Genomic DNA, 16,399 nt, shown 5'->3' on the forward strand with positions numbered 1-16,399 from the left:
AGTCTTTGTCATGTGGGGAAGCAAGACAGTTAGGCACAATGTTCAAAGGGTATGCTTTAGTTCAGAGGTACATTGATGACAAAAGTTAATTGCATAGTGACTGAACAATAACTTGCCTTGTTTCACAATGAAAATTCAGGAATTTTACAGAACTACTCTAGAAGCAGCGATAACTCAGATTAAATCATCTCCTAGCTGCTGTGCAGTAAATTCATACCCCCACAGGAACAGTCCCATACTGGCATCTGGAAGGTCCAGATAACCTAATGGGCCTTCTCTAGCTCTGATTTCCATTATTCATTCTGTTCACATTTTCCTTTAGCTCTTAAACTTGAATTTTTTAGTCCCTCTCTCAAATCCGATTGTGCTCACTCTCTATAGGGGGAGAAAATAATCCCCTTCTCTCCTTGGGGTTTACACCCTTCAAAAACTGTAGACTCCTATCATGTCTGCATGACCCTTAGTCATTGCTTTGCTGAGATACATATATTTAAATCTTTTAACCTTTCCATGTAAGTCAGCCCTGTAATTATTTTTCTGCTCATTTCTGAAAACTTCTCTCCAGTTTGTCCATATCTTTTTAGTAAAGAGAGGTGCTGAGAAATGAGTGGTATATTTCAGGTGTAGTTGTACTAGATCTGTATAGAGCGGACTTATTAATGATCTGCTGTGTGACATGATGTCTTTGAGTATGGAATCCAAAATTGCACTGGCCTTGTTTGCTGCCATATCATGTTACAAACTAAAGTCTAATTTGCTGTCCACTGTCACCCTTAGGTCTCTTTCAGCATTAGTTTTCAAGGTTTTTTGTTTGTTTTCTATTCTTTTGGTTTTTTCCCCTTCCAACTGAGTATCTCTGTTTCAGATTTATTTTCCCCACGTGTATTAGTTTTCATTGTTGCAAACTAAATATCATGTTGTTATTTTATACTCCTGTTTCTAATTTATTTACATTCCTTCTGTGTCCTCATTGGTTTTGGTAACTCCTCCCAATTTAGCATAATCTGCAAACTCCTCTTCCAGCTCATCAATGTTGAGTATGCTTTTATCTACAATGTAACATGAAAATTCTTCATAGCCAAAAAACTGCAACTTTGGAGCTGAATGGAAGCAGCTAGGAATAACCAGGATCTTGACCAATTGCACTGTTCATAACTTTGCAGATGCTATAGTGAAGGGAAAAGACCCTTTATTTACCATATGATGTTAAAAAATCCATGTATTCAGCAGTCAGATTCAGCCTAAGATTTCCCACTTTGGCACCCTAGCTTAATGTACACTCTTTTGCTTCACTTGCTGCAGTTCACAGTGCCTTGTGAGGTTGAAACTGGTGAATAGGGCATTTAGGGGCCATTGTAGCAGTAGCACAGAAAAAAATATTATAAAGTCCTGCCAAATCATCAGTAGACTGGTCAATCAGATTAATAGCATTTTCCCTGAAGGCTGCCAAGAAACTCACTGGTTTCATCCATCTCCAACAGCTGCCCCTTCAAGATCTCACTTCATTTCATGCTGAACCATATACTTATGCACTCGCAGTGGATCCAGCATATTGGTTACACATGCAAAGTCAAGGGGTTCATCCTTTTTTCAAATCATGGGGTGGTATCAACTTTGGCTGTCAGACTGGATGATCGTACTGGTGCTTTCTGGCTTTAAAATCTGTGAATCGTAACTGTATTAGCCACAGGCCTTGCATTGAGCACCATGAAGACGAACTGGATCCTTGTTCATAGGCATACTTTGTTTCTGGGAATTGTTGCAAGGTAAAACCAAAGGAATCAAGATTCAACATCTCAGCCTTTGTTTTCACCTATTATAGTAATTAGTGTGTGATGTCATTCTTCTTCTTGCCTTGTCTTCCCCTACCCACTACCACAGAAACAGAGGCCCGATAAAATCAGTTCTTCCCAGCATGTGGAAGCATCAAATGGACACATCTACTGCATCTGGTATGCAAGTTAAGAACCCCCAGCCCAGGCTGTAATGTTTATCCTAACTAGCAACCTCCCACCAAACCTCAAATACCTTTTCCCAACACTCACCAACAACATAGTTCCTCCTTCCCCACAGATCACCTCCAACGATATGGATGCTCTTGCCAGTGTAATGTTGGTGAAGTCTGTAAAGCAGAATGATAGTCACTGTACACTCCTCTCTTCAAATAATTTGAATATTTGAAACGGGGCAGTTTGCTTAACTAGATAATGCTTTAAATTGCTGTCTATTTCTTTGAGTTTCTAATTTCTAGTACAATCCATCCTTTAAACTCCTGACACTGTGCATTGTGAGGAGTCCTGTCCTTGAAGTTACTACAGAGCACAATGATCAAAACTTATTGCTGATGTTTTGTTAGCATTTACTGGTAACATCTTAGCAGAGGGTGACCTCTAGTACTGTCTCTAAACATTTTCAATTTACAGACTCAAGTATTTTTGCTGTCTTTGGCTCTCATTCTTTTGAAGAGGTCAGCCCTTTATGAATTTGCCGCAAGAAAGAAGTTCAAAATGCCCTATAGACATAACCAGCTTAATAGGAATATAGCTGTGATGAACACATAACATACGATTTGTTTTAATATTTATAGAAGAAATTCACATTGTTTTAAGTGTACACAAGCAGCTGCTGTCATTTGGCTATGAGCAGATGTTAGACCTCCGAAAGCTTCGCTGATAATTAAAATACTAACAGCTAGTGTTTTACCCCAGCTGCAGGTTCTGTTTACTGTAAATTTGATTTTAATGGTGCCTCTGTGCAGTTATTGAATAGCAGTTTGTTTTCTATCATACATGCAAAAGTGTCTACAATGAAGACAAATGGGTTAGTTCCTGTAATTTACTCCAGAAAGATATGACAATACTCTGTAACATAGTTGCATTTATAAATGAAACACAAATATGACTACCAAGTAATAAGTGATAGTTTCTGTTGCCTTACCTAGAAAAAAATAATTAGGGAAACGTATTGTTCTATTTAGCACCAAACAGTCTCACCTAAAGCTGCTGTGCTTTTCAAGTGTGTCAGGAAGCACCCTCAAGCAATGAACACCTGTTCCTTTTTTACTGAATGAGTGTGCAAATCAAAAGAAAGAAATAAAATCAATAATACTTATTTTTCAGTGGTCTGCTGGAGTAATATAGTTGTCCTTTGTATTATTTAATTTTATAAGTATACCCATTCTTTTGAGATGTTTTATGTTAGGTATCCTGTGTGTCAGTTCTTTTTTGAGTTACATACATGTGCCTCAAGTACTAGAAGAAACTACTCAGTCTTGAGAATTCTTAATCCCCAGGGCCAACATGACACATTGCGCAAGCTACCTAGTTAGTCCCTTTGGCCGCTGAGACTAACCATCGCAGTAAGCACTCACGTTGGCTATGTCTACACTGCGCACCTTACAACAGTGCAGCTGTGCTGCTACAGCCGCATTGTAAGGCACGCACAGTAGCCGCTTTTTGTCACCAGGAGAGAGCTCTCCCGGCGACAAAATAAAACCACCCCCAACAAGGAGCGGTAGCTTCGTCGTCAGGAGCACAGCTCCCACCAACATAGCGCTGTCCACACCAGTGCTTTTCATCACTAAAACTTTTGTCATTCGGGGGGCTGTTTTTATCACACCCCTGAGCGACAAGAGTTTAACGACAAAAGTGCAGTGTAGACATAGCCTTTGATAAATAAAAGTTTGCAAGACCAGGCTCAAAGTGTGTATATACTTGAAAACCATAAAACCCTCTTGAGATACTAATGATCAATGGTGATCCATAACTTTGTGTTATGAAATAAATAAGATCTGGAATTAGCTCTATAAAAAAATCTGGATGGATTTTCCAGTCACTTGATAACCCAACCACAGGACAGAAATTATAATGCTTTTGTACTTTTGATGCTGCCTGACCTGCTGGCTGTGTCCAAGAAATATAGTCCTCCAATTTGGCCAAGCATAGCTGGTACATCCTAAAGTTTCGATTATGGTTTAAAAGTGCTGTTGAGACAAATGCACTTTCCAGCTGAAGTAGAAGGGGTTGAAGTAGAAAAACTAGATAACCTTTATGTCCCTTGTTCCCAGACTGTAGCTAGTGGGGGTAGTCTACAAAGAACTGGCTGTGCTGACTCTCTTCCTTGTTTCTAGCTGCTAAATTGCATCGGAAGAGCTAGCAAACTACACTGAGTACTTTCCTAATATTACTTTCCCATACAGGCAATTGCTGAAGTTGCCACAAGAATGTTATATGATCACAAATCCAAGTGGAGAAGATAACTTGCAAAATCACAAAGCGGGGGTGGGGAGAGTTGGTTTGCTCAATCTGGGAATAGTAGGGAAGGTGGTCCACAAGACATCTCAGTTATTATGTGGCCTATGTTATGTGAGATTCTGTTTTTGGAACAGTATATTCTTATCCTTATCAGTGGAGGTTTTTCGTACATAATTGCCGTTGTTTAGACCAGAGTGTGCAGGTTTAAAGATGGTGTGTAAAGATTTTTAATTAAAAAATTGGATTTGTGTCCTTATTGTTTCATAATGTATAAAGATCTGAAAGGTTGGATTTGTTCTGTTTTTCCAAAAGTGTTTTTGGTCTCTCCTAAATCTGGTGAAGAACTTCAAAGAGGCCTCAAGAGATGTGTAAGATTAGCTCTCAACCTTTAAGTGCAGGGACAGAGATTTTAGAACTTTAACAAAGAAAGCCTTTTCCCAAGGGTAAAGTAGGCACTGGAGGTAAAGAAAGCCAAACACAAAACAAAGTGTTTAAACAATCTTACTAAAAATCCCTTCCCATCTGAATTGTTCAGCTCTTAGTCTTTGGTTCTCATTGCACTAGTTCCTTAATTGCCATAGATCCTTCCGAGATAGATAAGACATAAAAATACAAGCAAGAAACTCCATCCCCATTTAATTTATGAACTTAAAAAAAGAGTTCAGGCAGTCCTCATACACTTTAAAGCAGCAGGAGAGGGCATGCTCTACTTTCTAAGCCCCCTTTCAGGTTAAAACATCATCTTGTACTCAAGCAATTCTTAGGAGACCTTGAAATATCTAAACACAACAGAATGGGCTGAAGGCAAAACTAGAAGCCTTGGAGGATATTTTGAGTCTCAACCTTAAGCACAAGTTTTGCTTTTTAGGTTTCAATTGGCTTCTTAATGTTATTTGAAATTTGTTTTTGTTATTTAATTATCTTTTATGGTTAAAAAAGGTGGAAAAAAATCTCATGACATTTGCACTGTATAAGTTTTACATTCTTTGATATATTTTTATGTTTCTTATGGAGTTGGTATGGCCCACTGTATTAGGATTTATTTGGACTACGTTACAAGTATATACTGGCTTCCTGAACATAATAGCTTCTGCAGAGCCATTTTGATTTATTATGTTCACACATATTTACATAGTTTACAAATACTTTGGTTTAACCCACATTGTAAATTTTAATTTAGGTATACAGAATCTTCATGCCAGTACACTGTAATGGCTCCTGTACACAAGGTTATGTAACACATTCTTACCAATTTACATCATTTCATATCAGTGAAGCAATTAATATGAATACAAATATTTAGAATGACAAAGATAGTGATTGCCAATGTGCATTAACAGAGTTTCAAATGGTAACCATTAGGAATATGTTTAATTCATTTCTTTATATGCTAAATAGGTCTAGGCCACAATGTTGGCCAATTGCCTAAAACTACCTAAGTTTACCTAAGTCCATGTTTAGACAGCTCAATAAAAATATGCAGATTTTCAGAGATGCTGAACACCTGCACTTCTCTTCAATGGGAGCTCCTCAGCAGCACTTTCAGTCCTCTTTTATTAAGGTGCCTAACTTTAGGCACTCAGGTGTGAAAACGTTGGCTCGTGTGTCCGTCTTGGACCATAGGCCTCCAAAAGAATAAAGAGAGCTGGGTTTGTATTTAAAGAGCAGAGATGGGCATCTGCGAAAAGTCAAGCTAAACCAATTTTTGTTTTTAATCTTCAGAAATGGGACACCACACACCAATTCGTACACTACGTTAAAATGAAAGAAAACATGGTGGTTTACAAATAAAACGTTTTTATTGTTGTTAGCATGCATCAATACACAGTACATCAAGGACCTCGTATATCTCCTATCAAAGTCAGTGGGAGACTTCCTCTGGACTTTTAGGGGAGTTTGATCAGCCCTAAATTATTCAAGCTTGCCTTTGAATAGTTGATATACCATATCATACAATATATTGTACTAACTTTGAGACAATTATTGTCTAAGAAAAGGAACCAAATATTAGTGCAATTACTGATATTGATTTGACTTGCAAAACTATTGGTGATGGCTGCTGGAGAGTTAATTTATTTATCTTTTAAAACTTCTGAAAGGTTGTAAAAAGAAAAGGAGTACTTGTGGCACCTTAGAGACTAACCAATTTATTTGAGCATAAGCTTTCGTGAGCTACAGCTCACTTCATCGGATGCAGTTCATTGAATATCATGGAATTTTACTGGATTTCACATGAGAAACATGTCACATTTTTTTATGTTAAAAAGTAGTTCTGACTTGTTAGCATTCTTTAATAATATGTGTTCATTTAAATAGATATTAAATATTTGTATTTGTGGATAAAGCGTACCTTGAAATTGAAGTACACAAAAATTAACCATTGTTGAATATGATGCTCCATATCAGCCTCCACAAAAGTTTAACAGTATCAGGAAAAATAACTGTATAAGTTACTATACAAACACAGATAATTTCCATTGTCGTAACAAACCAGCCCATTATTTCTTTTACAATTTAATACCTCATTTTTAGTGAGTGCATTGCGAAGGGTAGGTTAGGCGTAGTGTCACTCAAAACAACTTTTGGAAAAGGCTTAGAAATCTAAAGGAACGCCCGTTAAGAGCAAAGTAGTGGTTTACATACAATATTAGCACAGACTTTCCGAACACATTACGCATTTCTTTCTGAGACAAGTCTCTTTAATGCCATCTTTATCTGCTACACGATGCATGAAATCTACTTTCTGTTTTAGAACTGCAAATGACCCTTGACCCCTTTAGTAGAGACACAATGTGACCTTTCTATTGTCATCAGCTTTCATTCTCTTGAAAATTCTATGAATTTTTATTACAAGTTTTTTTAAACCAAGCTGAGGCTTCAACAAATTACTTGACACAGATGAGATGAAGTTGTTGAAGTAGTGTTAGATAAGTTTTACAGCCAGCATGTGTGCTGCTGAACAGTACAAAGCCAGTGTCCTACAATGTCATACACCAGTAACTGCTGAGCCTACTATTGGATAAATACATCATTTTATGGAACATTGATTGTTCTATAAACCCAATGGAGTATTATGCTCTATGATCAAACCATTTAGATTGTGTGTAGAGCACAGAAAATGCCATATTCAGGATGGTACTAAAAGTGCCATTTGTGTATTTTATGGATGTCATTACGGGGGAAACTTCTCTCTGTAGGCCCTGTTTACTGCAAAATTTTTTAGTCTGTAATGACATTTTTCATTCACAACGTATGCCTTCAAGAGAGGGGCCCTTGTTTTATTTGTTTCATTCGAGTTTACTGCACAAATCCTGTACATTTTAATTAAATGTAAGCTTAACAAAAGAATAAGATATTTATTCTGTGGGGAAAAATGATGACAGCAACAAAAGAATAACACAGACACACAAAAGAAAGTAGTGAGGTACTGAGTAAAAGGGAAAAAAAGTACTAAACCCTATTTGTAGTTTCCCAAAAGCATATTAAACATGAAAGCATATCTTTTAGCCATATTTGGGAAAGTTTGTGCTCTCTGAGAATTAAAATAACCTGGAAATATGGATTTAATGTCTAAAATCTTGACATTTTCAAATAAAAAAATAACAATCACTCCAGCTGATAAATAATGCCTCTGTTAAAATGACAGGCTTCTTGGAAAGAAACCAGTTCTCTGATCATTGCATCCCTAGATATGCAACACCTTTTGCAATTTTTCTGAATATGAGCTCTTGCATCATTGTGTTTTGTCCTTTGAATGTTTGTTTGTGTATCCTTTCAATTTGTAAGGACATACTATCAGCAAGTGTAGATTTCCTAATATTAATGTAAATTTGTATTTTAGCCTGTGTTTGGCATGACAATCAGCACATCCTTTCCTCCCCCCCATTCCTTTTTTGTTTTTGGAGCGGGAGTCTGAATTTAGTAACACAAGTGACTTGCTGCTGCATACAGTCGAGTAATGTGACATTTTCTTTACACAATGTAAAAATATTATGTTGAATAGCAGTGCCCATTGTCCCAAAGTCATAATAGCAACTAATCCTTAAAACATACTGCTTCCTAAATATTTCTCCTATTTGGCTCTTCACTTTCAAAACAAAGAAAACCTATAAAGGATACAATTCGTATTTACCATGAAGATCACTAAAATTGAACTTGATGTTCTCAGTAAATTCTTGGTCATAGTCCAGTTAAAATTTAAAGTTGCAGTGAAGAGTCACATTAGTTTAAATGACACTTGAACTTCTACATAGCTCAACATTAATTCATTATAGTTGAAATGGAAGAATCTTCAGTGGGTGAATCTTTTACAATCTGATTGAGGCTGTTACATTTTATAGGAGCCATTTTTCAAAGCAGTACTGACAGCACTCGAAGTTATTAAATTGCTGAATCAAAAGATGGACCTGCAATCGCATTTATGAACTGTGATGGAATAGCTGGGGTTGCACTGAGCTGAGGTTAAGATGTTGGTGTAGTTAAGCTTCATCACACCCCTTAGTGACAGCAGTATTTACCCATGTAGTTTACTTTAATGGTCAGGAAGTGGCTTAACTCACCTCTGGATTCAAATAGATTAAGTAAGCAGACAGAATGGCGTAATTATCAGTGCTGCAAGGAATTCACTGGATAACTCTACACCCAAGAGACTTTCCATTCAATTGCAGCAGAAAGACTGGAGTTGCATAGATTCACAGATACAGCATTTATTTTAGAGGCTAAGAACAAGATGCATTTCTTTTTCTTTCCTCCCCACACAAACTAGACCTTTCCCTAAGTATGATGACAGTATGATCTCTACTGTACCTAAATTACCTTTCTCTGAGGGTAATGATGGTGTGGTTTCTGCTATATCCAATGAATACTTATGATTTGTAGATTTAGTTTGATTTCATGCCATATCACTGCAAGACCCATCTTGTATCATGTCAACAAAGAAGACTCCTGAGAGAATTAATTACTCCTATGCGATTATAAAACATAGACATGTTAAGATTATTTTGATAATTATCCTTTGATATTGATTTCTGCCTCCTATTTGTCTCTTGTTTGGGGGTCTTTTGTGTGTCAGTGCCCACAGAGAGAAAAACATAGCAGGATAAATAACAGTGATACCACCATAGCTTATCCCTGCCAAAATGTAATTCAATAGCATGTGCCAGATCAATCATGCAGTATCACTTGGAAATACTTAACAGTTTAAATTGTTAATTTTCCTTTCCAAAGATAACCATTAAAGCTCCCTCCTGCCTTGCAAGCTAAGATGAAGAAGCTTGTCTAACTCCAGTTTAGATTCCTGAAGCTGATCTGCAGTCTCTCAGCTTAACTTCAGGCATGTGTTCCGTAGCATAATTATATAGCCAAAGCTTTGAAGTTTTAAAAAATTATAGATCATCTACGGCCCAGTCTTTTGAGCACAAGTACTATTGTGATGTGTATGAGATCCTGGCTTGATCTTAACCTTAGTATTTCATGCTGTTGAGGCTTGGTGCTGCTGCAAGGTGCTAAGCACTTTGGCCCTTATCCAGCAAAGCACTTAAGCATGTGCTTAACTGTAAGAAATTAGTTTCTTTGACTTTAAGCACACGCTTCAGTGCTTTATGGGACTAGGACCAATGGGCTCAGCATTTCGGAAGATTGAGCCCTCCAAGGCCAGGTGAAGGAGCAACTTGCTTGGACTCTGAGGTGGGAAAACAACTGTGCCATTCATTAGCACCTACTACTTACTTGCTCAAAGAATCAGCAACTGAAAGTGACGGTCTACTCTGAAATGTAAAAATGATACCCTCCTGTACATCAGGCTTGTTCCTTGCATACATTCAGAGTCCTGGCTGCCCTCTTTTGTTACAAAAATAAGATTTTACTGCTTTTTTTGCACCGGTTAGCCCTGTACAAGCCACAGAGCTAAGTGAGAGTGAGCTGGATTCTATTCCGTCTTCTGCATCCACAAAAGATCCAGTCAACTATACCTATGCAATTGCACTGAAGCCAAGGGGGGCGCACGGTATCAGTGAGGTCGGCTTAGTGATCAAGGGCTCCATGTTAGTGATCAATGGCTCCATGTCTAGTTGGCAGCCGGTATCAAGTGGAGTGCCCCAAGGATTGGTTCTCTGGCTGGTTTTGTTCAATATCTTCATAAATGATCTGGAGGATGGTGTGGATTGCACCCTCAGCAAGTTTGCAGATGACACTAAACTGGGAGGAGAGGTAGATATGCTGGAGGGTAGGGATAGGATACAGAGGGCCCTAAACAAATTAGAGGATTGGGCCAAAAGAAATCTGTTGAGGTTCAACAAGGACAAGTGCAGAGTCCTGCACTTAGGACGGAAGAATCCCATGCACCGCTACAGACTAGGGACCGAATGGCTCAGCAGCAGTTCTGCAGAAAAGGACCTAGGGGTTACAGTGGACGAGATGCTGGATATGAGTCAACAGTGTGCCCTTGTTGCCAAGAAGGCCAATGGCATTTTGGGATGTATATGTAGGGGCATTGCCAGCAGATCGAGGGACGCGATCATTCCCCTCTATTCAACATTGGTGAGGCCTCATCTGGAGTACTGTGTCCAGTTTTGGGCCCCACACTACAAGAAGGATGTGGAAAAATTGGAAAGAGTTTAGCGGAGGGCAACAAAAATGATTAGGGGATTGGAACACATGACTTATGAGGAGAGGCTGAGGGAACTGGGATTGTTTAGTCTGCGGAAAAGAAGAATGAGGAGGGATTTGATAGCTGCTTTCAACTACCTGAAGGGGGGTTCCAAAGAGTATGGCTCTAGACTGTTCTCAGTGGTAGCAGATGACAGAATGAGGAGTAATGGTCTCAAGTTGCAGTGGGGGAGGTTTAGGTTGGATATTAGGAAAAACTTTTTCACTAGGAGGGTGGTGAAACACTGGAATGCGTTACCTAGGGAGGTGGTGGAATCTCCTTCCTTAGAAGTTTTTAAGGTCAGGCTTGACAAAGCCCTGGCTGGGATGATTTGATTGGGGATTGGTCCTGCTTTGAGCAGGGGGTTGGACTAGATGACCTCCTGAGGTCCCTTCCAACCCTGATATTCTATGATTCTATGATTTTCAACATGGTGGGGTTGAACAGCTGTCACTGGGACACCATTTGGCCTGCAGAACCTTTGTCAGTGGTAGGACTCTACCAAGTTCACAGTCCATTTTGGTCAATTTCATGGTCATGGGGTTTTAAAAATCGTCAATTTCACAGTTTCCGATATTTACATCCCACCCCAAAAGACTGTTGCGGAAGGGGGTCAGAAGGCTGTTGTAGGAGGGTTGCAGTATTACCACCCTTACTTCTGCGTTGCTGCTGACGGAGGCACTGCCTTCAGAGCTGGGCAGCCGAAGAGCAGCAGGCAGCGCAGACATGAGGGTCACATGGTATGGGGGGTGGTGCATAGCTTTTTGGGGTGCCACCCTTATGGGTGGGCAACCACGCCGGGCCCTGTGATCCCACACACACAGCCAGCCCAAGGTCCCTTTAACCCCTGAGCATTGGGGGCAAGGGCACTGGAACCTTTGTAGAAGTGGGGGTCCACCAGCACTGGAACCAGGGGAGCGGGGACCATGCCCTCCACTTTTTAACATGGGTGTAGTTTGGAGCAAGGGGCGGTGTTACCCCCCCAAACTACAAGCCAGGCACAGAGCAGCTGATAACTGGTCCCCCACCGCGAAGTGCACCCTCTGCTGGTGCTGCTCTGTGCCTACCTGAGACTTGAAGTTTGGGGGGGCAATGCTGCCCCCGCCCCCCAAACTATGCCAGTGTTAAAAAGTGAGGAGGCATGTTCCTGCCCCAGTTCCAGCTCTGTTGGCAGGGTGCACCACAGCCGGGGGCTCCTACCGTGCAATAGGCTTCAGCTGCTAGTCCCAGTCAGGCTGGGGAGGGGCGGGACTTCCTCTTCTCCTGCAGGAGTCACTTCTGAGGTGGGTCAGACCCACCTCCAGGAACCTCGCTCAGCTGGATGAAACTCCGTGGCTGCTCCCTGTATAGTGACGCCTTCCCCCCGTGGCTGAGGAGTGATGGGGGCAGGAAGCAGGGCGGGGGTATGGAGCCTCCTGCAGCTGAGGGAGGTTCCCGGAGGTGGGTCTACCTGGTCCAGGAGTGGCCCATGCAGGAGAAGAGAAAGTCCTATCCCTCCTTAGCCCTGCCAGAACTAGCAGCTGGAGCCTAGTGCACAGTAGGAGCCCCGGCTGGAGCGCCCCCAGCCCAACCCCTCCCCGGGGAAGATTTCAAAGAGGATACCAGATTTGTCGGTCCGTGACATATTTTTTACGGACGTGACTTTTTGGTAGGGCCCTATTTGGTGATGAACCATGAGAAGGGCAAGAAGTTGCAATGGCTCTCAAAAACTGGGTTAGGTTTGCAGAGACAGTAGTTGAAAAAAATATCTTTTTACTTGTAAATTGAGAAGCTTTTATATGAAAACAATCAGGAGACAATTCCCATGCTGGCATTTTTACGGCATACACTGTTCAGAGTGAGACTATATGTTTCCTCCAACTAACTAGACGAATGAATAATGTCAGTTAGGTGTGTCGGGGAAGGAACTGGGGTGGGGGAATGAAGAGGAAACTAACGCATCAAAACAAAGACATGACCATTAATTTACCAAGAAACCAGAATACTGAAAAGATATGTTGCACATTATCACACCCAGCTGTGCTTAATGTAATACAGGCAAATACAATTAATTACAAAAATAGCAGTACTACGGATATATTTTTCTCATAAAGGTGTTAATGGTTTTTAATTGTATACTGTATTTGTATGCTGCTTAATACAGAATGTTTTAAAAATAACAAATTCAGATTGTTAGTACTCTGCAGAATTGTTAACAGCAGCAATTATTTGGATTCTATAAATAAATAAATTGGAAAACATGCAAATTGGTTTTGTTCAATTGCATATTACACCTCTCTGCCAGGGAAATTTAAAAATTGCATTGGAAAGTTTTTTGTGTTTGAAATAGTGACCTACAAATATTTGCCATGATTCCCTATTAACAGACTCTTTTTGTTTCCTAGGCATTGTATCCAAGTCCTATGAATGTCGACTGAAGGGTCAGGGGGCGACCTTTGTAGAGACCACCAGTCCTTTCACTGCAGCAGCCCTGGGAGAAGTTTCTCCAATTAAAGAGAAGGTCCTTCGAAGTAACAGAAGACAATCCCAATCAGCTGAACAAGTGCAGCAAGTTATCATTATTCAAGGATACGATGGTGACTTTGCAATTGATGCCTCCGTGGAGGAAACGGCAGCGGCTACCCTTCAGACTTTGGCAATGGCTGGTCAGGTGGCAAGGGTGGTGCATATTACGGAAGATGGGCAAGTGATAGCCACAAGTCAAAATGGTTCTCATGTGAGTGACCTGGTTCCAGGACAAATACTCACTGAGCAATTATCAAGTGGTGCAACACAAGTGGTTGTGGTAGAAGGCTCTGTGGAGGGAACTGATATGGAGGAAGCTGTCCCAATCGATGCAGTGTCTGATTCCAGTAGTGCTGTGGTGCAACAGATAATGAGACAGGACATTTTAGATACATCAGAAGCTACAGTACATCCTCCAGAGTCCTCCTCAGCATTAGATGCCCTCCTTTGTGCTGTAACAGAGCTGGGTGAAGTGGAAAACAAAACTGGACTCCTCGACAGAACCAGGCCTAGTCACAAAGAGTTGTTACAAATGCCAAATCAGGAGCTATCCAATAATCCTAATGACACCGAGACACAAGAAATACAGATGTTCCATGAAGTTCAAGGGACTCAGGAAGATATAGAACCGATGGAAGTAGTGACACAGGTCATTCACCCATCTACTTTAATTGCATCTCAGGAGAGAGCTCAAGCTGCCTTCAAGAAAATGGTCCAAGGAGTACTGCAGTTTGCGGTATGTGACACGGCTGCAGCAGACCAGCTGATGAAAGAAGGTGTCACTCAGGTCATTGTAAATGAGGAAGGAACTGTGCATATGGTGGCTGGAGAAGGCTCTCAAATAATAATGCAAGAAGCTGGTAGCCATGCCCTCAGTGTCCAGAGTGAGCACATGGACTTAGTTGAGTCTGATGGAGAAATTTCACAGATCATTGTCACAGAAGAAATAGCTCAAGCCATGGTTCGGGATTCTCATGACAACTTCTCTGAAGGTCCGACCCATTACATTGTAACAGAATTACCACAAGATATACAGGATGAGACTGGTGTGTATTCACACACTGTGATAGAGGCAGCTGAGTCTCAAGAGATTTTGGAAGCTGGTACTGCTATAAATACTGAAGCCACATCCCCTGATGGAACAGGAGCACAGTTAACTAGTATGGTCATTTATACAGAGAGTGGCTCCCAAGCAACAGTAATTCAGGGCCAGGGAGATAGTAATGAACTACAAGAAGCGTGAAGAATTGTTTCTTGGAAAATTAATAGACATGTGTAGGAACTTAATATGTAAAACCTTCATAATATGATATTCCTCCATCCAGGTGCCAGCCTCACTGTGTGAGGTTAATGTCAGCTACTGGGAATAGTATACAGAAAAGGTATTATCTTATTGCAATGGACAGAAATTTGACCTGAGTATGATTAACAGGCATAATATGGTAAGAAAATTACTAAAGCCCCCCTCCTCACACCCAAATAAGTCAGTTATGATTCTGGTTTGGTTTGGATTATTTTGTGAGTTCAGAGTGATTTGCTGGTTTATGCCTTGTCTGTCTGGTTTTGTGGGTACGCTAAACATAATTTTTTCACTTTACATATACATTTTGTGAGCAAAATAATTAAAAATCCAAAACCACACCACATGTTAAAAATATGAGGTGACAGTTTGTAAGTACAGTTAGATGCTACAAGTGTTGCCCTGTCTTCTTCAAAGGCAGAAAGCCTGACATTTGGTTTTCTAAAGCCTTGCTCTAAAATGTCCCTGGTCAAAAACACCTCAGCATAATGACCCTTTCTAAATTTGTGTCTGAGAATCATTTTTCTTTAACTATAGTTAACTCTTTCATTATTTTGCATTGGACTTTGCGGAAGAGAGACCTCTAAAATCTACGCTTTAGAAAAGTCTTGATACGTGTATTCAGAAAAAAAGCTGTCTTGGTTTAGAAAAAGCTTAATGCCCGTTACTTGCAACTTAGTTTCGAACATAAGAGTCCTGCATATGAAATGTGCATTTTGGGGAAAAAATATTGTCACGGCCAATGTTTTGCTTTTCTTACAAATAGTGCTTCATATAAATTCCATGTTGCAGTTCATTTTGTGAATGACTTTTTGAAATGTTAGGGATTTCTTTAATGAAAATTCTGACATTGACATTAACAAGTAGAAAAAAGGTGACCTTGTATTTCTTGCTTAGACCAGAACGTCAATTATCTAGTTGTGGATACACTGCAACTGTTCAATGCAAGTTCGTGTAGAAAAGGTTTGTTTCCTGATACAATGGCTTTTGTTTCTTCTGAAAAAGAAATTGTAAAATATGAAATGGTAAGGGTGTTTGGTTGGGATTTTGGGGAGGGTTCTTTCAAATAAAATGTTAGCATTAAAAAGAAGTATCATGATTTTTAATATTAAGCAATAAACAACACTGGCATTCAGCAGCAGGAAACGAATGCTATCGGTTATGTCTGCGTATTTTCTCTTTCCCTTTCTCTGGCTGGATAGATAGATAAAGATAAAAGAATCTAATTTCTGAAGTGTGCCTCATGCATGCTTAATATAATTGTCGAAGGGTTTAGGGTATAAACCAAGCAGACTCAAGAGATAACGGCATTTCCTATCATGTTTAATATCTTAAAATCATCTCATGTAAGAAAGTTGGGGAGGGGTGAAACAATAGTTTCTTCTTGGAGCAACTGTTTAAAAAATGGTTTTTCTGAGGGAGCCGAATAGAAAAGGTGCCTCACTCTGAAGCTAGAAGATCCTGCTGGCTTTTCATCTTTTTTTTCCCCCCTCCTAGGCGTTAAGGTTGCATCTGTGTCAGACCCCCCAAAAAAGTAAATTTCAAGTTAGACACCGAGATTCATAATTAGCTGAATTTGACTTGCTCGTCTTTCTTAGAGGAGACAAGCTGTTCACTTACTCTTAAATACTGTCTTCAGCAAATAGTGACAGGATCAACTCCCGTTTGTTATCAGGATAAAGGTGACCTTTACAA

At 40.0% G+C, this 16,399-nt stretch overlaps 1 protein-coding gene across 1 annotated transcript in view; it reads left to right on the forward strand.

Annotated features, from left to right (window-relative positions):
- ZNF407 (zinc finger protein 407) overlaps positions 1 to 15,751 on the forward strand; it is a 441,119-nt gene extending 425,368 nt beyond the window's left edge. The window contains exon 9 of the mRNA XM_074944727.1: positions 13,284 to 15,751. Within this exon, the coding sequence (XP_074800828.1) occupies positions 13,284 to 14,647 (1,364 nt within the window). The 3' untranslated portion in view covers positions 14,648 to 15,751. The remainder of the gene's footprint in view (positions 1 to 13,283) is intronic.
- The last annotated feature ends 648 nt before the right edge of the window (positions 15,752 to 16,399 follow it).

Source organism: Natator depressus, chromosome 2 (genome assembly GCF_965152275.1).
Source record: "Natator depressus isolate rNatDep1 chromosome 2, rNatDep2.hap1, whole genome shotgun sequence".
Lineage (NCBI taxonomy): Eukaryota > Metazoa > Chordata > Testudines > Cheloniidae > Natator > Natator depressus.